At 47.2% G+C, this 26,331-nt stretch overlaps 1 protein-coding gene across 4 annotated transcripts in view; it reads left to right on the plus strand.

Moving 5' to 3' along the window:
• The window catches only part of ZBTB38 (zinc finger and BTB domain containing 38), a 55,695-nt gene extending 36,293 nt beyond the window's left edge, over positions 1–19,402 (plus strand). For all 4 annotated transcript variants that reach the window (XM_049785330.1, XM_049785332.1, XM_049785331.1 and 1 more), the window contains exon 3: positions 15,584–19,402. In XM_049785330.1, coding sequence (XP_049641287.1) covers positions 15,584–19,321 — 3,738 coding nt within the window. In that variant the 3' untranslated portion in view covers positions 19,322–19,402. The remainder of the gene's footprint in view (positions 1–15,583) is intronic.
• The last annotated feature ends 6,929 nt before the right edge of the window (positions 19,403–26,331 follow it).

Consider the following 26,331-nt stretch of genomic DNA (forward strand, 5'->3'; position numbering starts at 1 on the left):
AAGCCCCTCCCCCCAAATTTAGCTCTGGAAAAGTTGGTAGGCAAGGAGGAGAAAACAAAGGAAAAAAGGAGTGCCTGGCTGGTAAACCAGCTCAGTGGCCTGCAGGCATCCAGGCCCCTCCTTGCCACCCATTCCCTAGTCTCCTTTCTGTTTTACAGAGATAAGAGGGTTTGGCAGGGTGGGGGTATCCGTATCCAATTACCTCCTTAAGGTACTCCAGTAAAGAGTAGGCCTGGCCTCTGCCTTTCAAGCCTCAAAAGGCACGTCCAGGTCCAGCCGTCTAGAATCACAGGGCAGGATCACTACCTCCCTTAGCAGGAGGACTGGACTTAAAAACCCCTAGTTCCTTTGAGTGTCCCCACTTTCTGCCTTTTGGTGCAGAAGGTGACTGGAAAGAGATCCCTAGGCCTCAAAAGGTTGCTTATTGTGGGACTAGTCGAAAGTCACACAAAACACACACACACACACACACACACACACACACACACACACACACACACACACACACACACACAGGCACGCACACACGTTTGTGTAGATCCCTGAGGTGGAAAGTCCTGCGCTGGAACTTGACAAGGCCTCAACCATCCAGCCCTAAGCGAAAAAATCTCTAGAATCTGCTATGACCAACTGAGAAACAGCCACAGACATGGTTGGCTAAACAGCAGGCATTCTGCCTTTCTTTCTCTTCTATGACACCCTCTGATGGTCCCTTTTGAAAGGACTCTTCCTTTCCAGAAGCCTTTTACGGGGGGGGGGGGGGGGGGGGGGGCAGTGATTGGATGACCAGTACAGCCCAGCATGTGCATTCAGCACCATCTTGTGGACATGGCACTGTGGACATACAGACATGTAGTGGCAAATGTGCAGGGACCTCAAAATACATTCCCCAGCCCTGCTGGGAGAAGCCCAGTCCCAGGAGTGGGTTTGGAGCTCTCAGGCCTGACTTGGAGGCTAGCGGGGGTCCCTGGATCACTAAAGGGGTCCTTGTATTAGGACACCAACCTGGGGTGACTGGGGGTGATCAGATTGGAGCCTCACTCCCCATCCCCAATATCCAGCTCCCCTCTCCTGGTGCAATAACCCTCCTAGAGCCTGCTTACCTTCTCAGAGGTGAACTGGGAATGAAATGATGGAATCTGGAGACTGAATTGCCCCCCCCATCTCACTAGGGAAGGCCTCTGGGGGCTGGCTGTGCAGAGTAGGGGAGTCTTCATGTGGCTGGGCACAGGCCCTGGAGCAGACAAAGACGAGCACGACCCATGATCCACCCACCCCTTCTGCTCTTTAGATGTTTAGAATCTCATCCTCTTCCCTGCTGATCGCCACTCTTTCTTGGGTAAACCAGGACAACCCCACCCTTGATAATCTCACATCAGTCATAGGTCAATTTTTTTTAATAAACTGGCTTTGCATGAAGCAAACGCCTATCCTGCTATTTGGGGGGGTCATACCAGCAGTGCTTGGTGTTTACTCCTGACTGCTCTCAGGGCTCTTGCCTGGCATTGCATGGAACCATGATGTGATGCCAGGGATCAAACTGTCACATGTGGTTTGTCCAGAAAGATTCACTGTGGGGAATAGAAAGGTAATTCAGCATGTAGATATTTGCCTTTCCAGAGGTCAGCTCGGGTCCAGCCCCCAGCATCACTTACAGCCTCCTGAGCCCCTCCAGCAGTGAGATCCCTGAATACAGAGCCAGGAGTAAGCCCTGAGCACAGCCAGGAATGACCCCCCCCCCCAAACAAAAGCAAATAGAAAATAACCAGTGTGAGCCTTGAGTGGCATTTCTCAAATGAAGAGCTTGCTCTCACACCCCAGTAGGCCCCAGGATAAACTACCGGTGAAAATTACAGATGTTAGGGCCCGGAGAGATAGCACAGCGGCGTTTGCCTTGCAAGCAGTCGATCCAGGACCAAAAGGTGGTTGGTTGGAATCCCGGTGTCCCATATGGTCCCCCGTGCCTGCCAGGAGCTATTTCTGAGCAGACAGCCAGGAGTAACCCCTGAGCAACGCCGGGTGTGGCCCAAAAACTTAAAAAAAAAAATTTACAGATGTTAGAAGCCATAGTATAGAGGCCACAGAGTCTCATGGGAACCAATAGGACAGGGTGGGGGACACAGGAAAGAAGGTCAGAGAGAGGTCATGGTGGGGAAAAGGTTGAGCAACACTGGCTTGGTGTCTTGTGGGAGTCCCCAAAAAGTCAGGTATAAAGGGAGCTGGGGCAGGAGTGGGGATGCTCAAGGAGGCAGACTGGGCAGACTGTGCTTTATCTGTTTGTGTCTGTCCATCTGTAAGGTAAGCTTCCTATTGACTAGCCCAAGATTCACTCCTGTTCTGGGGCCAGATCCTATGGCGGCTTGCCCTGTACCCCCCCAAAGGTAGCATTGAGCCAATGCCAGGCCCTCAGATCAGCTGGCCTTTAAGTTTCCCAAAAGTGGCATTTGACTTTTGAAATGAACTTCATTCAGAACAAGCTCACTCCCACGAGTTGTTCCAGGAACATGGGACGTGTCCCCAGCCTCTGGGGTGCAGAGTTGAGGTGGGGATGCACCTTATTCACCTGAAAAGCCACTTCCCTCGAGTGCCCTTGGAGTTTTCATTGAGAGACAGAACTCAGCACTCATTGGCCTCCCATGGAATCCTGTATATGAGAACAAGCGTGAGATGAGCCGCATGTGAACTCAGGTTCTCCCCCAAAACCCTGCTGTGATTTCAAAAAACCACCCAGAACTTTTCCCCCACGCACACTTTTATCTTTCCAAACTAACCAGCTGAAACATTGAACTGGGCTCATTGCATCATGTACAAAATCTGAGCATGCTGGGTCTATCTGCATGCCAACTATGAGTCTGGAAGCTGAATGTTCACCTCCTCCAAAGAGGGTTTGGAAAAGGGGGTTCGGGGGTTCCTCTGCTGAAGGCCTTTTAGCCACTTCCCACCTTGCCAACCACCAGAACTTCTGTGCACCAGCCCATGCTGGAAGTCCAGCACCCCACACAGCCGAAGATCTGTGATTTGCCAGCGCAGCAACTGGCCTCCTAGTCACAGCTGGGCTCTATGAAGGGCTTCCGCTCTGTCACCTGTTTCCTAGATCTGACACGTGTGTATCGAGCCCTGGTCACGTGAAGAGTCCTGATACGCAGACAGCGGGCCAGGATGAGGGGTGTGAGCAAGCGGGACCAGGTGGCCTAGGTGGTCGCTTGCAGCAGGAAGACATCATCAGGGCCCACAAATCGGGGCAGCAGATTCCCCATATGGGCACCAACACAGCATTGGCCCCACGCACATTGCATGTTTGACTTTTGCAGGATTACAGGTCAGTGGCCTAATCCAGCGCGTTCTTTTTTTAGTCGGGTTTTATTTCGAAGTTGCTTTTTATAGAAGGCGCCATGGGGAGAGAAGAAAGTGGCTCTGTCCTTGCAGCGTGGTTAGGAACTGCTGCAAGGAGGTGCCCATTTGGGGAGGAGGGAATCCCTACATGCCGCCAGCTACTGACCCTCCTTTGATAGAAGGTTTAGAAAAACCGGTTTCTGGGGCCAGAGCCATGGCTCAGTGTATTTGCCTTGCATGCGGCTGACCTAGGAAGGACCTTGGTTCGATCCCCTGGCGTCCCATATGGTTCCCCAAACCAAGAGTGATTTCTGAATGCATAGCCAGGAGTAACCCCTGAGTATCACTGGGTGTGGCCCAAAAATCAAAAGAAAAACCAGTTTCTGCTTCCACCAGGGCACTGGAGATAGCAGATAGGGTTATTTCCCCCCACCCCAATCTATTATTATTCTGTGAAAGACTAATAAAAAAAGGAACTCACATTTTATTAGCCAGTCCTGCACAGTTCTGCATAATGCATTTGTTGGTCGAGAATTTATAGGGATCTTGCAAACTATTCTTTTTTACCCCATAATGATAGAGTTTATTACTTAGGTTTTTCTTTTTTTTTACTTCTGTGCATTTCAATAAAGTTGGCTTGACTCCTAGAAGCAGGGAGAGATTTCAGTGAAGCTGAAATACTAGATTCCATGGGTTGCATCATTACCAAGGGGGAAATCATTTTCTGTTGAGTGTAAGAATGAGAGAACCAGTGTTGAAGAGAGGATCTAGGACCTGGAGATCCTGCACTACAGATCAGTAATATGCTAAGCAGATTGGTTCAGATGGACCCACAGAATAGTGTCATGTCCTGAAAACCAGGCTAGCCTTGAGGTTTAGAAGCTAAAAATGTGGGTCATGTGGATTGGGTTAGAACACAGCAAAGTATTCTGAGACATGACATGATCAAGGAATTACTTTCAGGAACAGTATGGAAAAAGACTTGGATCCACCTAATGCTTCACCTGTAAACAGGCTTAAGCAATCATTCATCACTTCAATTCTTGGAAAAATTAAAGACGGTTTTAACTAGTGCCTCATTGAGCCTCCTCTGCTTTTGAGAGTTCAGCTTATATCAAAAGGCATTTAAGAAAGACCTGTGTTAAGTGCTTGTTTTAGAGAATGCTTAAGATGTATGTGTGTACTACTTCTGTCTCCTGGAGAATGTCTGCTTTGCTATTTTTTTACTACTTGGTTTCCTCGCCAGTTTTTTTTGTTTTTGTTTTTGTTTTGTTTTGGGGCCACACCTGGTGATGCTCAGGGGTTACTCCTGGCTATGTGCTCAGAAATCGCTCCTGTTTTGGGGGACCATATGGGATGCCAGGAGATCAAACCACGGTATGTTCTAGGCTAGCGTGCACAAGACACCTTATAGCCTGTGCCACAGCTCCTGCCCCATCTCTAGTTCTTTTTAAAGGTGTGTATCTACTGATTAAAACCAGTTTCTTTTTAGATGAGTATTTCATATACTCTTGAAAACTTTCTAGGTTAAAATAGTTTATCAGGGCCCGGAGAGATAGCACAGCGGCGTTTGCCTTGCAAGCAGCCGATCCAGGACCAAAGGTGGTTCGTTTGAATCCCGGTGTCCCATATGGTCCCCCGTGCCTGCCAGGAGCTATTTCTGAGCAGACAGCCAGGAGTAACCCCTGAGCACTGCCGGGTGTGGCCCAAAAACCAAAAAAAAAAAAAAAAAAAAGTTTATCAGACATTTTAATCTTAGGATCCTCTTTACAGGCAGATAAAACCTTGAGGGCCCAGAGCTTTGGTTTATCTATTGACATTTACCATATTTAAAATTAAAATTAATATTTTAATAAATTTAAATCATCAAAAATAATGTAATCACAGTTGCATTATAGAATTTTATATAAAATATGAGTGAAAAGGGTGAGGTAGATTTTGGGGTTTTTTTGTTTGTTTTGTTTTTGGGTCACACCGGAGGCGCTCAGGGGTTACTTCTGACTCTGTGCTCAGACATCGCTCCTGGCAAGCTCAGGGGACCATATGGGATGCTGGGATTCGAACCACCAACCTTCTGCATGCAAGGTAAATGCCTTACCTCCATGCTATCTCTCCAGTCCCTGAGGTAGGTTTTTACTTTATTTTTTTTTCATTTGGGGGTGTGCATCACACCTGGCATGCTCAAGGGCTACTCCTGGCTCTGTGCTCAGAAATCACTCCTGGCATATGGGAACCATATGGGATGCTGGGAATTGAACCCAGGTCCATCTTGGGTCATCCACATGCAAGGCAAATGTCCTACCACTATGCTATCACTCCGGCCCCAGTTTTTATACATTTTTGCAAATATCTTTTGTGTCTTAGAAAAGTTGAAAGTTGTCTTAGAAAGTTGAATTTTCGGGACCGGTGAGATAGTATGGAGGTAAGGCATTTGCCTTCCATGCAGGACAGTGGTTCAAATCCCGGCATCCCATATGGTCCGCCGTGCCTGAGCGTAGAGCCAGGATTAACCCCTGAGCGCTGCCGGGTGTGACCCAGAAATACCAAAAAAAAAAAAAAAAAAAAAAAAAAAGTTGAATTTTCTTATCTGCTTCTGAATTCAGTAGCAAAATTCTGTTTTAGTAATGCGTCCAAACGAAAACTAGTCATACACATAGCTACTTGAAAAAGGAAGATTTTTAAAAACAGCCTTTTCAGTTAATTATGGATATTCTTTGATTCTGCATCCAAATTTCACAAAATCATAGTCTCTCACTCTTCCTGGGCCATACCCAGTGACGCTCAGGACTCCTGGCTCTGCACTTAGAAATTACTCCTGGCAGTTCTTAGGGGACCATATGGGACACCAGGTCCACCATATGCAAGGCAAATGACCTCTCCGTTATACTATCTCCCCAACCCCAATGGTTTCTGTGTATGGTACATCGTATGTGGGAGGGGGTGATAAAGGGGCATGCCCAGAGGAGCTTAGAGGTCCATGCAGTGCTGGATGATCCAATCAAGGCCACTGTCGTTCAAAACATGTCCTCCAACCCTTTGAGCCACCTCTCAAGCCCCCAAATTGTGTTTCTTAAGGTTATTAGTAGCATGGAATCTAAAGTCACCTTAGTCAGCCTTCTGTTCTGTTACATTTAAATCTTCTGATCTCTCCAGGAAGCTATAGTACATTTTGTATATACTTACACAAGGCTGACTGGGGTTCAATATCCGGAAGTCTGTATAGTTCCCTGAACTTCTCCAGAAATGATTCTTGAGTGCAGAGCCAAGAGTAACCCCTGAATACCACCAGGTATGACTCAAAAAACAAACAAAAAGTCTATAGATCTCTCTTGTAACTTTTCCCCTAGTTCTGATAATCTTTATATCAGTATGCTTTGGTCATTGGAAACTTGGTTCATTGAGCTCTGTATATCTTCCGAGTTCTGTTTACAGAATCCATAAATCTTACATCAATATAACCACCAATCTTTTTAAAAAGGAGTTAGAGGTATTGAGAAGTGTTTGAGCTTATTGGCAGTGGATGCAAAGTCTTTCAAAATCTGGTTTTAGCTTAACATCGAGTATTGTTACTGGCAACAAAATGATTACTTTCTTGCAGTGATAAACTCATATATTTTATTTTTTGGATGCTGGGAACTGAACCCTAGGCCTCCCTGTGCAAGGCAAACACTCTTCCTGCTGGACTGTGACTCTGGCCCCTATTAGTCTGCTTTTTAAAGTTTGAGGAGTCTCTCCTTGGCCCGTGTCAGCAGATCACTCCGTGCTTGGCCCTGCAGCTAATAACCAGACAGGGGAAGCTGTGAGTTGACCAAAAAGCTCTAATGGGGGTTGAAACCCCACCTCAGAATCCCAAAGGAGGGGTTGCCCACATTGATGTCACCTGAAGTGCCCAAAATGAGAACAGTGCCAGAGGGAGAAACCAGAAGCAAACAAAAGGTCTACAGCAGTCAAGTTTGTATCCTAAAGCCTTCTCCAGACTGAAGGTAGAAATCTTCTGAAATTTGGAGGAAAGATGTCATAACTAGGGAGTGAGTGGGGGAAAGAGTGTATGTATGTGTGTGTGAAAGTGTTCAGGTACATGGAAGTATAAGAGTGGTCATATGAGAGTGTATGTTCAAGCATAATTGCATATGTGAGTATAAAAGTACATGCAAGTGTGAACATGAGTAGGTGAAAGCATGCATGTGTGTAAGGTGCCTTCCATGTGTGCCAGTTTGAGGTCATGCATGAATGTCAGACAAACATGCAGTGAGCATGAGCATGAGGTGGGTAGGTGGTGTCCAGCATGAAGAAGGAGCTTCCTGTCTTGTTATATTTGTGTCCTATCTAAGTATTTTACCCTGGTTGAAGTAAGTTCATTCATTCCAAGCACAGGTGAATAAAAGTCATTTGGTTCATCATGAACACCCATCTGGGTAGGCTGGGATTGTGTATTTATAAATTGGAATATGGCAGGAGATGGCGAGCCAAATATTCTAGAGATGTTAATTAGCTAGAAGAATTTCCGAATGACATTTATACAAAGAACTGTTAGCAAAGATGTTTATCTTCTATTTATAAAATTTCTGACTGTATTTTACATATGGATGAAGTCTACTTTGTGCAAATAGAAACATGCTTGCTCATAACTAGAATATAGAATATTGTGACCCGCTTATTAAAGTTTGTGTGTTTATATGTTTACAAAATATAAACAGGTTGACAATTCATCCTTTTTTCCTGGAGTACGGTCATGATAGCTACCTGTTCTTCTGGCTGAATAATTAGTTATTCCCCTTTTACCCCTAGTGCTCCATTTTGTTTTGTTCTGTTTTTCTTTTCTTTCCTTTTTTCCTTTTGGCTGTGTTAGGAGTGGATCCATATGCTCTCTACACAGAGCAACATTATGGGTTCCTCAAATGTTCTTTTTTGTATGCTGAATTGTGTTGAACCTATTGTTTCAGCCTTAGAAATTAACGTTAGCATTTGTTCATATGCTTAGTCTGACATTTGCGTGCTTGTATTGCTAGAGATCTATATGTGTGTCTAGATGTATAAGATAAAAGCTCTCTGACTCATGGGGCTGGAGAGATTGTACAGTGCTTGTCTTGTTTGCGGTCAACTTGAGTTCAATTCCCAGCACCCCATAGAGTCCCCTGAGCACCTCCAGAGATAGGGCTAACCCCTGAGCATCACCAAGTGTGGCCCCAAAAATAATTAAACATAAATAAGAAGCTGTCCGGCTTACATGCAAACTCTGGAAAATAGTCTTGCTACCACTGTTATCTATTAACAAAGTATTTTATTTCTTTTTTTTTTTTTTTTTTTTTTTTGGTTTTTGGGCCACACCCGGCAGTGCTCAGGGTTTACTCCTGGCTGTCTGCTCAGAAATAGCTCCTGGCAGGCACAGGGGACCATATGGGACACCGGGATTCGAACCAACCACCTTTGGTCCTGGATCGGCTGCTTGCAAGGCAAACGGCCGCTGTGCTATCTCTCCAGGCCCAGTATTTTATTTCTTAACAAAATATTTGTATCTAAGACATTTCTTTTGCCTCCTTTGTATCTATTTGTGCTATGTTGTACTACAGATAAAAGTGAATTTACTCATGGAACTTGCTTTTCTTAGGATGCCTTTGAGAAAGTCACACGAAAATTCAGTCTCATTTGTCTTCCATCTTGTATTTCTTTTTCTGAGACCTGCTGCTGGCTTTTCATTGGCAGAAAGAGTTTCTAAAGCCCTTCTATTTTACGTGCCTCTCTCTGAAGCAATGCTGTGGACAAAATCACTATTTTAAGTTTAAGAATACTGTCTGGGATGAGAGTGACTCCCCCCTCCCTCCCAACACACATACAAGATGGTATAGACCAACTTATCATGGTTTGGGGAATCTCCTCACTGTTTATGTGGTCAAGTCTAAGACTCCCTGAGGTCTCTGTTCTCTGACTTCTCATTGTGCCAAAGAGGCCCAGAATATTCTGTTTTCATAGCTGCTTTCTGGCCTGAGACCATGGGCTGGCACTATGCATGCAGCGGATGGTGACACGGACACAGCTCCTTGACCTTAGTGTCCAGCACGCCCTGGGGTGCCTCATCTCCTTTTTGTCAAAAAGGTCTATTTGAAAAAAAAATGATGATTTTGAACAGATTTTCTAGAGAATGGTTCCCAAACCTTATAAATCAGGCCCATCTGTGGACCCGGAGTGGCTGGTGGTGAATGTGATACCTTCTGGCTGTTTTTGTTGTCCTTTGAACAGGTGAAATATGGTGCTATCAGAGCTCACCAGAGATTTGTTGTCTGAAGGTTACTTTTGACACCATGAGGGTTGTTCAGGGGACTAAGAGGTGGGTGCTGAGAGCACCCCTCTCCCCCAGAATCTTCCACAACTGCCCTGTACTGCTTCTGCGATTTGCAGAGTCTTCATTTCCAAGGGGACTGTTGACCTCCTGCCTTCTCACAGTCTCGGGAGTCAGGATTTTGTGCTTCATGGGAGAGAGAAATTTCCTCTCCTTCCTGTGTGGACACCTGAAGGGCTGAGTCCCACCAGTTAGATCAGTAAATATCACTTCTTGCCCTTTCCTGGCTCCTCACCCCTTAGCTCCTTCCCTAGTGCCCCTCATGCCAATACGAACATCTCCCTTTGTTGCATGCACACAAGCCTTTGAGGCATAATTGCATGTCCCCTAGGGTTCCATGCCTGTTCGTGGTGCCTTCCTCTGGCTGGTGGCAAACAGTCGCCTGATTTCTACTTCCTGTGACAAAGAAGACTTGTTAGCATGGTGAACTGGCACTGTGGGTGGATCCATTTTCTCTACATCAAGCACAGCTTGGAGATGCAGATGGACTCTTAACTCTCACCCCATCGCTTCTAAACTCAATTCACTTGTGGGAGTGTAGTCCCCTGTAATCTGAATGCAGGGCTAGCTACAAGGCAAGTCCCCTTACCCCTGACAGAGAGGGCAACATTTTTTTTTTAATTTGGTTTTTGTTTGAGGGCTATCCCCAGTGATGCTCAAGGGTTATTCTTGGCTCTGCACTCAGGGATCACTCCTGGTAGTGTTCAAGGGATCATATAGAATACCAGAGGTCAGCTGTGTGCAAGGCAAGTGCCTGACCTAGCCCCAGTGGAGAAACTGTCATTTGGAGCAGCTTGCCTGCCACCCATCACTCTCGCTCTTGGTCAAGAAAATAAAAATAAATTTGGGTTCAATAGCCCCCCCCACTGCCTGTCCACTTTTGTGGCTGGAAACTGACCATCACTGCCCTAACCCTCATGGGGTCACCTCCCCTGTGCATCCCCAGCCACCTGTACAACTCCCTCCCTTCTTCACACTGTAGAGCTTGAGTAATTTATGAACATGCAAATCAACATTTTCAATGGTTTTTACCTACCTGTAGCCAGAGCTGGCCAGCTGAGGCCTTCAAGAACCCCTTCAGATGTGTCAGAGCCTTCCTGCCCCAGCCTATCTCGAAGTGGGGAACTACCAAGGCCCCTGGCTGCTATTTACAACTCTTTGACTTCATCAGGCTCACCCTACCCCTGCCCATAGTGATGCCTTTGATTTTTTACATATTGGTTTCCTACAGAGTGTTGCTTCAGACTCGAGTCAAGTTCCCTGTTAGATTCATCCATGTTAAACCTTCTGGGTTTATCTGACAATTTCTTTTTGTCCCACACACTCTGGGCACCTTTGAGGCAGAGACTTGTCTTACTCTGCTCTGTGTCACCAGCTCCAGGCTCCCTAGCTGATCATGTTGGACAATGACATGGTCTCCAGATAAAATGAAGAGGATGAAGCTCTTTCATATAGAAGTCAAATCAAGGTTTTTATTTAGGAACTGTAAAATCACCCCATGCGCCAACCCCAAGTTTCCAACCCCAAGCAAAACAAGTCTAAAGTAGAGTTGTGCATGAAATAATCCAAACCCGGTAGAGTTGTTTATAAGTAATCCAAGCCCGGTTGAGGATGAAACGCGTGTCGTCTGTCAGTCTTCTGCCTCGTATCAAGAGCCAGCTCCCTGCCAGAACTGTCATTTTTATTGAGTACAGAGACCACCCCCCAGGTGAAGGAGTAAGGGCAGATAGCTCAGGCTATCCTGAGCCTGTCCCGCCCAGGTTTACATTATAAGACAATCAATTGTTTTGTGTGAAACCAAGTTGTAAACAGACAGATACAAAGGAACCAGGAATTATCTTTGTTTTGAGTAAAACAAGGTAGAATCTAACAGGAACATTTGGTATATTGAGTAAAACCCAGCCATGTTCAAGGCTTACGCCTGGCTCTGTGCTTAAGGATCACTCCTGGTACTGCTGAGGATTGAACCTGGGTCAACTGCATGCAAGGCAAGTACCCTACCCATGTACCAAGTTTCCAGCCCCAAGAACTGTAAATTGAAGAGAACTCTTACCACACATTGCAAACTACCAGAAAGATGGTCCTACTGGGATGCTATAAAGCTATGATACTATGTGTGTAGTTTTGTATAGGTTCCTTGCTCATTCTGGGGATCAACTCTCAGGCCTCACTCATATTTGTGCTCTCTTTCTGTAAGTGCAACTGAGGTATGAACATTTGTAGCCAGCCTTCGGGTCATCTTGACTGGAACATCTATGATGCCCCACAGAAGTGAAAAGGGTTTATACCTGATGTTTTAATGAGGGTGTCATTTGCTGTGACCTCCTGCATTCACTACAGGGAGGTCACCCAGGGCAGCAGAGTTCTTTAGAAGGAAGCACGATGGAGGAGGGAAGAAAACTAGATGCCAGTTAAGAAGTCTTGAACATCAGTCTTGAATTGCATAGCCTATGCTTTGCCATAGATTTGAGATAAATTGCCATCAAGCCTGATAAAGAATGGAAAGAAAGGGATGGATGTTAGGGAGGCCATTATTTTATTTAAATAATATGGCCCACCTCAGGAAAGACAGTGAGTGACTCCTACAGGGTCCAGTCAAGGAGAGCAAAGGAAACAGCTATAAGTTGGACCTTGCAGACAGGCCATGTATGTGTGGGCTGAGGGACCTGGACCCCCGGAAACAGAGGAGACCACATACAGTCTGTTTTATTTCATCCCCTTTTATGTATGCCACACTTCTAGGTAAGATTCTCAGAGGTCTGGGACTGTGGGCAGAACAGGGCTGAGAAGGGTGTGGTTCAAGTGGCAGCAGACATGTGTCACATGTGTGTCACATGTGCATCCTGAATCTAGTCCCTGGAACAGCAAGTACACCTCCTTGCATCCCAATACCCCACACTTGTAGCATTCCTGGTTGTGGTCCTATTGGTCCCCTGAGGGCTCCTGGTCCTGAGCACTGCCAACTTTCAATGGACCAAGCTTTGCCAAGAGTAGCCCCCATTTTAAAAACATTTAGGTGACTGGATTGATAGTACAGTGGTTAAGGTGTTTGTCATGTAGGCTGCCATCCCCAGCATCTTATATTGTCTTCTTATCACCATCGTGTGTGGCTCAAAAAACAACATACCCACCAAAAATAAATATTTTTTTTATTTAAACACCGTGATTACAAACATGATTACAGTTGTATGATTACAGTCATGTAAAGAACACCCCCCTTCACCAGTGCAACATTCCCACCACCAATTTCCCAGATCTCCCTCCTCCCCACCCCCCCACAACTGTACTCGAGACAGGCTTTCTACTTCCCTCATTCATTCACATTGTCATGATAGTTTTCAGTGTAGTCATCTCTCCAACTGCACTCATCACTCTATGCAATGAGCTTCATGTCATGAGCTGCACCTACCAGCCCTCATCTCTCTTGTCTCTGAGATACTGTTAAAAATGTCTTTCATTTTTCTTAAAGCCCATAGATGAGTGAAACCATTCTGTGTCTTTCTCTCTCCCTCTGACTTACTTCACTCAGCATAATAGATTCCATGTACATCCACGTATAGGAAAATTTCATGACTTCATCTCTCCTGATGTCTGCATAGTATTCCATTGTGTATATGTACCACAGTTTCTTTAGCTACTCATCTGTTGAAGGGCATCTTGGTTGTTTCCAGAGTCTGGCTATTGTAAATAGCACTGCAATGAATATAGGAGTAAGGAAAGGATTTTTGTATTGTATTTTTGTGTTCCTCGGGTATATTCCTAGGAGTGGTATAGCTGGATCGTATGGTAGCTCAATTTCCAGTTTGTGAAGGAATCTCCATATGGCTTTCCATAAAGGTTGTACTAGATGGCATTCCCACCAGCAGTGAAAAAGAGTTCCTTTCTCTCCACATCCCCGCCAGCACTGCTTGTTTTCCTTTTTTGTGATGTGTGCCAATCTCAGTGGCGTGAGGTGGTACCTCATAGTAGTTTTGATTTGCATCTCCCTGACTATTAGTGATGTTGAGCATCTTTTCATGTGCTTTTTGGCCATTTGCCTTTCTTCTTTTTCAAAGTGTCTGTTCATTTCTTCTCCCCATAAAAATAAATATTTTTAAAGTGCTGAACATTAAAGAAACTTAGATTCGAGTCCACAGCACAAGTTCAACTATGATGATGAAAAGTTCTAAGTTTCCTTATCTTGAGAAATAAGAGAGAGACTTGGAGTGTGGATTCAAAGATTTGTTCTTAGAAATGTACTTTTTTCTGGTGGCCATGGAGATAAAAGGAGTGTGCCCAGTGGATTCTCATGAAGGGCCTAAAATAGCATAATGGATGCAGTTTTGTAAAAGCTTTATAAAAAGGTCAAAGTGATGCTTGATGTAGTCATCTGGCCCTTCCAGCTGAATAAAAGTCATGCATGGAGTGAGGCTCAGAGGATCATGCACCAGCAGGCCTGGCTCCTTTCTACACACTGGATGGACTTAGGAAGACATGTTACTACCAGTAACGAAAATACCAGTCGGAAAAGTAGCAGAGGTAGCACAGTGGGAAAGAGGCTTGCCTTTGTGGACAAGCCTTTGCGGACTTGAACTGGCTGGAAGGGGAAATCAGAGCAATCAAGAACTGGGTGGTGGATTCCTCAAACCCGGAAGGACCCAGGTTTTATCCCCAGCACCACATAGGGTCTCCCAAGCCCCTTGGTCCCTGAGCACAGAGCTGGGAATAAGTCCTAAGCACAGCTGGTATGGCTCAAACCCTCCACCCCCAAAGGAAACAAAATTTAAAAATGCCAATCAATGTGGTTTTCTCTATGTTCCTTGATAAGGAAAAGAGAGGAGGACTGGATTGAATAACTGGTTGTCCTTTGACCAGAGGGCTGGGGGCCTCTAGGTTTAACTATAGGTTGACCGTTTTTCAAATGAAATAGAATATAACAGAATACTCAGCACATTCACATGTCATTTGCGTCCTAGGGCAGTGTTCCTCAACCTAGAGAAACTGGGGCCCCTGGATATTCCAAAGGCAACTACAAGTGAAAATCGCATAAACAGGGGGGTATGATACAAAATGAAGGAGCTACTGGTAGGACAGAGGGGCGAGGAACACATTTGGAAGTAGGTTGCAGAAGGCCTTGGTGGAAAAAGAGTTGAGAAACCAGCTCAGGCTTGTAAGGAACAGGCAATTCTCACCGAGTCCCAGCATGGAAGCTGCTGCCTTCATCTGTACTTCCCTCCCAGGGCTTTTGGCTTTGCTCTTGAACATTTATTGAGAACAGCAAAAACTGAACTCTGGAGAGAGCAGTCACAGGAGCTGTCTGGGCCTTAAAAGTGTGCACATCTCTGACAGGAAGTGGCCTTGTCACTTGTCACCTCAGAACCGTATGTCCCTGATTGAGTTTCCGGCTCAATTTCCTTTGGTGCCTCCCAGTGTTCTCTTGAAAACCTTTGTGGACTTGAACTGTCTGGAAAGGGAAATCAGAGCAGTCAGGAACGGGGTGGTAGAGACCCGAAACCTCCACTGTCCCAGGGCCAGTGCTAGGGCTGGGCGTCCCTAGTGGCCAGACTCGGTCAAGCAAGCTGAGAATTGTCTTGCTGAGCCAAGCAGAGAGGATGAGCAAATGACCCCCTTCCTATAGGCAGCCTGCTCAGATACTCCAGTCCAGAGTGTCAGCTTTGGAGTTATCTCCAGCTCCAACAGCTCTTAGCTCTGGTGTGAGGAGCAGGCTGGGGTTCGATCAAATTTAGCTTTCCAGATGTTGACATGAAGTCTTGAGGTCAGCCACAAATGAAAAAAAAAAAAAAACCTCCCCCCAAAAATCCACCCCAAAAGGGTTGTTTTCCTGCCAAAAGCATTTAGAAGAGCTTGAGAGTGGCCCACGAGTGAAGAAGTTACATGCAAAAGGCTCTGACGATTTCTCTCCTTTGGTTTCAGATGACAGTCATGTCCCTTTCCAGGGACCTCAAGGACGCCTTGCACAGTGACACAGTACTCTCCGTCCTGAACGAGCAGCGCATTCGGGGCATTCTGTGTGACGTCACCATCATCGTGGAGGACACCAAGTTCAAGGCTCATAGCAATGTTCTGGCGGCCTCGAGCCTCTACTTCAAGAACATCTTCTGGAGCCGTGCCATCTGCATCTCCAGCCATGTCCTGGAATTGGATGACCTCAAAGCTGAGGTTTTCACAGAGATCCTCAACTACATCTACAGCTCCACAGTGGTGGTCAGGCGGCAAGAGACCGTCACAGACCTGGCGGCTGCTGGGAAGAAGCTGGGCATTGCCTTCCTGGAGGACCTGACTGATAGACACTTCACCAGCTCCCCCGGCCCCTACGTGTTCTGCATCACGGAGAAGGGGGTGGTGAAAGAGGAGAAAAATGAGAAGCGGCCCGAGGAGCCGGCTGTGATGAGTGGCCCCAGGATCACCAATGCCTTTTCCATCGTGGAGACAGAGAACAGCAACAGCATGTTCTCGCCACTGGACCTGCGAGCAAGTTTCAAGAAGGCATCTGATCCGGTGCGCACCACTGGTAGCCTATGCCTGGAGCGAGCGGATGCCTGCCACGAGGCTGAGCCAGTGCACACCTTGGCCGAGCACTCCTATGCCGTGTCCTCAGCTGCTGAGGCCTACCGAGGGCTGCCTGCCCAGGAGCCCCAGGAACCCCCTAGCCCCCCACCACCGCCACCACCTCCACCTGCTAAGACTACACAAGACCACAGTAGTGAAGCTCCTCCGGCCACCAAAGCAAAACTGTCCAGAAAGCCAAAGACACTGACCATGGCCCCAAACCCCGAACCTCCTGCAGAAAACGTCCCGACCCTCCCAGGCACAGATGCGGTGCCACAGCAAGAACCCAGCCCTCCAAGGCCGCCCCTGCCACCACTGCCGCCACCAACATTGGGCCTGCCCTGTCCCCAGTCTCCCCACCCTCCAGGAGAGACCCGCTGTCCACCCCAGGAGGAGGAAAATAAGGCCCCGGACACGCCTGAGCCACCCCTGCCTGCAGCAGCAGCAGCAGAAGTGCCACCACTGGCTTACAACTGTAGTTCGTGCTCCAAGTCCTTTGACAGCAGTGCCCTGCTCAGCGACCACATGCAGCTCCACAAGCCCACGCAGGAGCCCTTGGTGTGCAAGTATTGCAACAAGCAGTTCAGCACTCCCAACCGGCTGCACCGCCACGAGCAGATCTGCATGCGCTCCAGCCACATGCCCGGGCCTAGTGGCAACGTGCGCTTCTTGGAAAACTATCCTACCATCGGGCAGAACGGAGGCTCCTTCGCCGGCCCCGGGGCTCTGCTTGCTGAAAACCAGGTGGGTGAGTTCCCTGGTGTTGCCACCAGCGGCGGTGGCAACGGCAGCGCCTTGCCAGAAACCGACCACATGGTGAAGTTCGTCAACGGCCAGATGCTCTACAGCTGCGTGGTGTGCAAGCGCAGCTACGTGACGCTGTCCAGCCTGCGGAGGCATGCCAACGTTCACTCCTGGCGGAGGACATACCCATGCCACTACTGCAACAAAGTCTTCGCCCTGGCTGAGTACCGCACGCGCCACGAGATCTGGCACACTGGGGAACGACGCTACCAGTGCATCTTCTGCCTGGAGACGTTCATGACCTACTATATCCTCAAGAACCACCAGAAGTCTTTCCATGCCATTGACTACAGGCTGTCCATCAGCAAGAAGACGGCCAATGGCGGCCTGAAGCCCAGCGTATACCCGTACAAGCTCTACCGGCTCCTGCCCATGAAATGCAAGCGGGCCCCGTATAAGAGCTATCGGCAGTCTGCCTACGAGAGCGGTGGAGGAAGCAGCCAGATGGGTGAGGCAGCCCCGGGCCCCTTTGTCCTCCAAACCCCCCAGGGCTCTGACTTGCCGGCCCTGAATTTCCAAGGCAGCGTCTCCTCCCTGGCCCACAGTCCGACCTTGCCTCCGGAGAGGCAGGCCCAGCAGGACCTGCCCACTGCATCCAGCGTCCAGGCTGGGGAGGCCACTGCATGGGGGAAGGAGGCCTTGAAGACGGACCTGGACGGACACATTTATGCCAGGGGGCTGGCAGCGGCACCCACGGAGCGCAGGGCCAGCCCGGAGGTGCCAGCTGTGGTCACCCCACTGGTGAGTAGCAGTGGGGAGAAGCCGGCCTCAGTGATCAGCTACAGCGGCCCAGCACCCTCTGTCATCGTACACAGCAGCCAGTTCTCCTCGGTCATCGTGCACAGCAACACCCTGGCCTCCAGGTCCAGCAGCAGCCACCGTGCAGAGTCGGCCACCCCTGTGCCAACCGCGCCGCCCCGAGAGGACATAAGAGCCGAGCCCGAGCGAGCCGGCCGAGCGGCCTGCAAGCCCAGGAGCCTAAAGGAGAAGAGAAGGACAGCTGCGGGGAGTTGTAAGGGCGAGGCAGAAGAGCCCAGGCTCAGTGTCACCAACTCTGACCCAGACCCTGGAGCCACGCTGGGCAGAAGCGGTCAAACCCAGGGCGGCAAGACTGAGACGTACATCGCCAAGCCTGCGTTGCCTGGCACGTCCACCGACAGCACCGTGGCCCCCCTGTGCCAGATCACGGTGAAGATCGGCAATGAAGCCATCGTGAAGCGTCACATCTTGGGCTCCAAGTTGTTCTACAAGCGTGGACGGAGGCCCAAGCACCAGGCCCCACCGTCCCCACCACCCCCTGAGGATCCCCGACCCGTGTGCAATGAGCCAGACGGTTCTGGAGACAGGGATAGCAGAGACCGGGACAGCGCCTTGGGGCTCTCACAGGCCGAGTGCCTGGAACTGAGCGAGGTATTTGACGAGGCCAGCGATCAGGACTCCAGCGACCAGCCCTGGCGTCCCTACTATAATTACAAACCCAAGAGAAAGTCCAGGCAGCTGCGCAAGGTGCGCCGCAGCAGCTGGCGCAGGGACCGGGACAGGGATGCCCCCGAGCTGTGCGGCTCCTCCCGAGCCAAGCTGCCACCTGCTGAGCTGGACTGCATGGGCACCAGGCCGCCCCCTGCCAGGGCCCCGGACGACGACGAGGAGGAGCCCAAGGAGATGCCACAGCTGCAATGCGAGCTGTGCGATGGGGACAAGGTGCTGGGCGCTGGCCAGAGCCGGCCCCATCGGCACCTGTCGACCCGGCCCTACACCTGCGAGCTGTGTGCCAAGCAGTTCCAGAGCCCGTCGACGCTCAAGATGCATATGCGTTGCCACACAGGCGAGAAGCCCTACCCATGCAAGACTTGCGGCCGCTGCTTCTCCATGCAAGGCAACCTGCAGAAGCACCAGCGCATCCACCTGGGCGTCAAGGAGTTCGTGTGCCAGTACTGCAGCAAGGCCTTCACGCTCAACGAGACCCTCAAGATCCACCAGCGCATCCACACAGGCGAGAAACGCTACCACTGTCAGTTCTGCTTCCAGAGCTTCCTGTACCTCTCCACCAAGCGGAACCACGAGCAGAGGCACGTCCAGGAGCACAACGGGAAGGGCTTCGCTTGCTTTCAGTGCCCCAAGATTTGCAAGACGGCTGCAGCCCTGGGCATGCACCAGAAGAAACACTTGTTTAAGACCCTCGGCCAGCAGGAGAAACTCGAGGACGAGTCGTGCATGCTGGACATGTCTGACATGGCCGAGGAGGAAGACCAGGACCAAAAACCCCACATGCAGACCGCGGGTGGGGACAGCCCGTAAGGGCGCCTCTCGGAGAGGCGTCTGCACCTGTAACAGCATGTAGATTTGGTTGTTTCCCCCCTTGTCTGTCTCTGTCTCTGTCTCTCTCTATTTGGTTGTTTGCTTCTCTCTCTCTCTCTCTCTCTCTCTCTCTCCCTTCTCTCTTCTCTCTCCTCTCTTCTCTCTCTCTGTCTCTCTGTCTCTCTCTCTCTCCCTCCCTCCTCTCTTCTCTCTCCTCTCTTCTCTCTCTGTCTCTCTGTCTCTCTCTCTCTCTCTCTCTTGTTGGTTTATTCCCCATCCCATCCCTTGTTTGGTTCACATCACAGTCACAAGGGAGTACAATGTCAAACAAAAAAAAATTCATTTGTGAAAATTCCTGGAAAACAAACAAACAAACAAAAAGGATCCCAACCTCCTTTGGGTTTTAGCATGAACTTCATGCAAAGTGGCCAAAGCAAAATAGCTGAAGCTTCCAGTAGCCCGAGTATCTTGTGAAAGTTGATGAGGGTTCTTAGCTGTGCTCTTTCTGCCAGGGTGGGTGGAGGGCTTGGGGAGAGGGGACATTTCATTTTAGCCTAATTTTAAAACTCTAAGAAGCGCTAATTGAAACTGGCTGCTAAACAGCCTTCACTCACTGGAGAAATAAGCATCAGATACCATGAACGCAGGCAACATAGTCATCAGTATGACAAAGCAGTTGACTGTAGTCACCCCCTCAGCTTCTACACTATTTGCAATGGTTTGAAATGAATGGGTTCCTATGAAACAATTAACATTCTTGCTTCACACTTAACACATGTGATCAGCCTAACTAGCACCTTTCTACGGCACAAACCTTATAAAAAACGAAACTTAATCTAATCCCCCCCTTTTTTTTTTGGCTTTTGGGCCATAACCAGTGGTGCTCAAAGGTTATTCCTGGCTCTACGCTCAGAAATTTACTCCTAGTAGGCTTCGGGGACCATATGAGATGGCAGGTATCAAATGTGGGTCAGAGCATACAGGCAAATACAGAAGGCCCTACCTTCTGTGCTATCACACAGGCCCTTCTAAGTACCTTTTAAACAAAACTCTGCTGTGTTCCCTGTACGCAGTTAGAACAATAAACAGTAGGTTTCCCAATCAGAGACCAGAGAAAGCATTTTGTGTGTGGTGTAAGCATGGGTGTCTGCTATGAGATGAAATGCTGTTATCTTAACGTGATCCAGAATGGCACAAGCCACAGAACTGTAGGTCTCACTATCTGTGGGGGAGTGCCCCCCAGAGCCCACCCTCCAGGCCCCCATGATGACTAATATTGGCTGTTCCTTTGCAATGGTTTCACCTTAGAAAATGAAGGATGGTCCATTCCTTCTAGAACTTTTTCTTCCTTCCTCTCCTCCAAAGTCTTGCATCCATCCTCAGGCTTGCTGCTATATTCCACAGATATAACCAGCCTCCTCAAGGGTTCAGGCCACTCCCAATACACACCTCGCATTCCCACTTGCAGCAGACCCCAGAGACAACCCAGGCCCAAACTCAGAGGTGAAATTCCAGGTTTGAAAGCCTCTCCAAGCCCAGTCCCCTACAATTATTAGCCTGCTCAGAGGTGATAGAGCCCATGGGGACATACTGGTAGGGAAGCAAAGGAAAATGGAAGTTACCCCCTTTTTCCCTACCTATGACATGTATGGGAAAGAATTAGCAAGTGGGGTGGTACTGGCATTCTGCCACTCATTTGTCTTCACATCTACACACATCTGACTCCCTTGCTTAAAGCCTACTTCTGTTTATTAATGCTCTATGTTGAACAGTCCTGTCGGCCCAACCCTGATGGCTCTCTCAGGGTCTGTCCCCCAGACTAGGTTCCTGGGATGCTAGGATGCTGAATTCCTGCTTAGGATGTGGCCATATCATTGAGGGTTTTCACACTGTCATTTCAAGTGGCAGGGGCCTGTCATCCCTCATGTTTATGGGATTTGAGAACTAGAGAACTCAAGAGTCCAGTTCTCTCAGTGAAGTAGCTTTGAGGACTCCAGTTTTGCTTACCACAGGAGATGAGACCTCCATGAAGACTTACTTTGGAGCTGGTGGGTCAGAAAATGCTTCAACATCCAGAAAAGAACACGAGAGCAACCTGTCTTTTTCTACTGTAGGACTTTGCTATTACGTAACCCCAATATTGTATCTGCATTTATCTTCTGTCCATCTCTTTTCACTTACACTCAGTATTATGTGATAGAGGAAAATGGGGACATGCAAGCAAATTTCACTTTATTTCCTATATTGTACATATGGATACCTGCACTATTCATTTGGGTTTTGTTAACAAGATAGTCAAAAAAGGGCTTTCAAAACTTTTTTTTAAGATGGCTAATTAAGACTTTGACTAAGCAATTCTTGTGATCTACTTCTTTGTTTTCTCTCAATTAGGCTTATGAAACAAAGAGATTAACTCTGCATTTCAGCCTTTTTGACTTGAGGTCACTCCAACCATAAAATTATAACCTGTAGTGATGTCTCCCAGCCCTTCCATGTGGGTATTTTTTAAGTGGACTTGTATGCTGAGAATTCTAGACCAAAGTAAATATGGCAGAATATTTATACATGAAAGAATAATTTTGCAAATATTTTCTATAATTGTATTATCCGTTGAAAATGTTGATAGCTTGTGTTAGTTTCAGGGAGGGGGTGTATATTTTGATAAAAAAAAGATACTTGACTTTGTAATTCTGTATATTCTATACAATTTATAGCAGAGCCGTTTTAAGACAGCCTTGTCACTTTTTTTTGTTTACTGTGCAGATTTTATTATGAGTGATGTTGAAGTATGCATTGACTACATTAATGACCAACTAGAATTAAAGTTAAGTGTAAACAGTGAATATACTGTATGCTGTACAAGATATATTGTAACTTGCTGTTTTAGCATCTGTATTTTGGGTAGAAGATATTATTAAATGCAGATGTTGAGGGTTGGAAAAGTCTACTTTTATTTTTAGAAATAATTTGTTTTTGCTTGATTAAAATAGCTTATTCCTATGTTAAGTCTCTTTTTAAATGTTTTCACATGAACTCCCTTGTGAAGTCCTTTCTTCATCTGCATGAGTCATACAGTTATATCACCCTTGATTCATTCACTATATTTGTTTTTTAAGTTTCATAGAACTTACTGCATGCCCAGAACACAAATGAAATATGGAGAGAGAGAGAGAGAGAGAGAGAGAGAGAGAGAAGGCCTGCTCTGATGGAGATAGTGTTTATATCACAATAATATTCTACATACAATGTTGAAAGTGCTCAGCTTTCCTTATTCACAGGAAACAAATGTCACATTGTCCAAGTTCAAATATTTGACTAAGTTATTTTACATAGACTTACATTCGGTTCTTCCCAGACAACCCCAGAAGACCACATTATCCCCAATTTGCAGTGACTAAGCCAGACAGCTAAATATCTCACACCTCTTACCCCTTTGCCCCCATGGCTCCTGCTTCCAGAGTCCACAATTTTGATCCTTCTGTTCGCATCTCAGGGATGTGCTACATGTAGACCAAAAGCAAAGGAGAGAGACATGATGGTATCGTTGCTTTAGGACAGTAACTGTAGTGAGCTTGATATGTTGATACTGGCATGTACCATTAGTGGTACATACTTGGATATGGTCTAATGAACACAAATGTAGCTCTGGCACTATTAATGGACTTATCTCCCCACCTTCACTGCTGATTGACAGTAGTGAAAACAGTCCTGCTAGGTCACATTCCTGAAATATATATATAAAACCTTTCAAAAGGAAACACTTCTCATATGCAAAAAACAGACATTGTATGAACCCCAATAAAGGCCCATTATACAACCTCAGTAATCAATAATAGCTCATTTTGTTTTCTCTATACCTTCACTGATTTTTCTTCTTATTTTGAAACAAATCCAGACATACTGTTTTCTCTGTCAATATTTAAATGTGTATAATAGTAGATGCATTTTAATACAACCATACCATTATCATACTTAAAAAAGAAGCACTTTTTAAATATCAGACCTATCCATTAATGCTTCTGGCTGTCTATACTGTCACAATATTTTCCTACAGTTGGAATCAGGATCAAAATAAAGCCCCACACTACAATTGGTAGTAGTGCAAAGTTTTTTAATCTTAGAGGTTCTTCCTGTTTTTGATTTTCCCTTTCAAATTTTTTTTATTTTACACACCCTCATTCAAAAGAACTTGGATTGTTTGTCCTGGAGAGATTCTCACAATCTGGAAAGTAACATGAGAACTTACCCGACTGGGTCATGTTCTTCCAATAAGATTCCCTGTGTACCTGAAATGTTGAATGTTCTTGGAAAATACATCTGATAAGATTTGTGCTCCTTGGGGCTGGAGAGATAGCATAGAGGTAAGGCATTTGCCTTGCATGCAGAAGGTCGGTGGTTCGAATCCCAGCATCCCATATGGTCCCCCGAGTCTGCCAGGAGAAATTTCTGAGTGTGGAGCCAGGAGTAACCCCTGAGCGCTGCTGGGTGTGACCAAAAAAAAAAAAGACTTGTGTTCCTCAGGGTTGAGGAAAGGAGAGAAGTCAAGGTCAACCAACTCTGAGGTTGGTTTGTATTTTAGCAACTGGAAAAACAGTTGCTAACAGATGGAGGATCAGACAGTGAGTGGGCCAGGCTCTGGGTCTGCCTCTAAAAGTCACGACTCATTCATTCCCAGCATGTTGGACACAGGTCCTGGGAATGTGAGTCAACACAGCAATGATCCCTGGAGCTGAGAAATTCATGGGTAGCACTGAAAACCATGGAACAATTATTACTGTGAGAACAGCATGAAGACTTAATGGTACTATGAAACATCTAATGGGCAGACCCAGCCTAGTTTGGCAGTTCAAGGAGAGTCATCATTGAAAAGGTAGCTTTGAAGCCGAGCCCCGGAAGATGAACCTGAGATGAAGTGGAAGAAGCTTCCATAGAGCAGAAGGAGCAGGCAATGCACAGAGTAGGCTTTTAAGAAGGACCCTGTGGATTGAAGGCCCATGGGGGCCAGAGCACAGGTGAAAAAGGCTCTATGCCAGATAGGAGCCATACTTGGGAGCCCTCTCCAGTCTGACTGAGGATTTTGGTGCTGTCCTAAGAGCAGCAGAGAACTACTGAACCTTTTCAAGCAGGTTATGATAAGAAGAGTAGTCTGTTGTGAAAGGCAAATCCCTCTGATGGAAGTGAAGAGTGGGCAAGGGAACAATTGGATTTAGAACATTGGGAATGCTCTGTGTCCTCCTGACACGAATAAGACACCAGGAGCCTATAAAATACCCAGACCTAAAAGATTTGTTAAACAAAAGCACACAAAAGAATTTTTGGTTTAGTTTTGGGGCCACACTTGCTGTGGGTCAAGGCTTGCTTCCGGTGATGCCAACACCAGACCCAATAAAACTAAGCAAGGCAAGTGCTCTACCTACTGTTCTATCTCTCCAACTCCTATTTAGAAGCTTCAATGAAGTTGAAAAAAGCCTCAAAGAAGGAGGAGGAGAACTGAGGGAGCAGTTGCTCAGAAACCAGAGGCAGATCTCAGAAAGCTGCAATGAATTGTGTTGAGTGGGAATGAAGGTAAGAGAAGCCTGGACATTCCCTGGCTATGAGGGGATGTGTGTTAAATCTTTGACAGCGGGTCCTGTATGGATGGCATCTGCCAATTTCTCAAAAGTAAATACTTCCACCAGGTTTGACTTATAGCTCCATTATGGTGCCACTGAGCACATATTTGGAAGAAAAGTATCCAGTCAGCTTGTTGATGAGCTTGGTGAGATTAACTTGGGCTTGGAATGGCAGGACACAAAAAGGGGGAGTGATTGTGTCAAGAAGTTGAGCACTAAAGGGGAGAAGAGAGTTTTGCATGGAAGCTACAGTGTGGAGGTTAGGATACTGCCAGGTGGGGTGCAATGAAAGTTGGAGTGGCAAGGAAATTATGACTATTGGTGAGAGACCAGCTTTGGTCAAGAACCCACAGAATCTGAGTTGACGGATGTTCAAACCTCAGTGTTTGAGACGTAGACACCACAAGGGATCTGAGGTGAAGTGTCCAGAAAAACACCAAAGAAATGAGGTTTTTCAAAGCTCCCAGTTGTTCCCAATGCTTTCTTCTTTTTTTTAGCCATCGCCACAGCACTGTTGGGATGTTTCATTAGAAAGCTGTGACACTGTCACTGAGGACCCACATGGAAGCCTTGGGGCTTCCAAGCTCGTTTCACCACCACTGATGTCTGCTCATTGACAAAGGCATTTTTGGGGGTGCAAGGAGGATATCAAGGAAGGGTTGGGACAGCCATAAAAAGGCTGACATATTAGTTCGAGACTCAAAGCCCTTGGTGGCCCAAGCTGGTTCATTCATTCTATCTGTTTTCAGAGGGCCATTGGGGGTGGCCACACCAAGCTGTAGGCAGCTTAGAACTGACGCCAAGCTGAGCAGATGGACATTGTCTATGGTTTTGCTGTGGCTGGTTTGGGCAACCCAGTACCCCAAAATTCAGTGAGCAGAAATCAGAGCAATTTGAACTACTTTGCACAGCTCTGTGGTTTGTCTGGGGCCAGAAAAGCTGACACTGCACATGCAGCTGGCCTCAGTGGGGCTGGAATCCTTAAAAGATGCAGCAAACCCAGGTTCTGGGGAGCAGAAGTAGACTCCATTTCTCCAGAGAAGGGAGGAGGCATAGACAGGGATGAAATGAAGCTATAGCAGGCATCTCAGAATATGCATGGCTGCAAATCAGACTCAAGAGGCAAGCCGGTTTCAGGGGTGTGTTATCACCACCTCTGAGGTCAGACTTTTTCAGGGGCCTCCAAAGCTGTGGGTCTGCCAGCCAAGGCCCAAGGCAAGGCTCAAACACCTTACCCCTAAAGTCCTGGGTATCAGAGCCACATTGTGAACTGAGTAAAGACGCAGAAGAGAGTTCAGAGATCTGGCAGAGATGGATGCACTAGAACAACTTCCGACATGCACCCCTCAGGCCTAGGAGCTCTACCAGCTTGGCTGCCCCTCTTCTGTGGAGGGGGAA

This window comes from Suncus etruscus, chromosome 13, assembly GCF_024139225.1.
Source record: "Suncus etruscus isolate mSunEtr1 chromosome 13, mSunEtr1.pri.cur, whole genome shotgun sequence".
Taxonomy (NCBI): Eukaryota; Metazoa; Chordata; class Mammalia; order Eulipotyphla; family Soricidae; genus Suncus; species Suncus etruscus.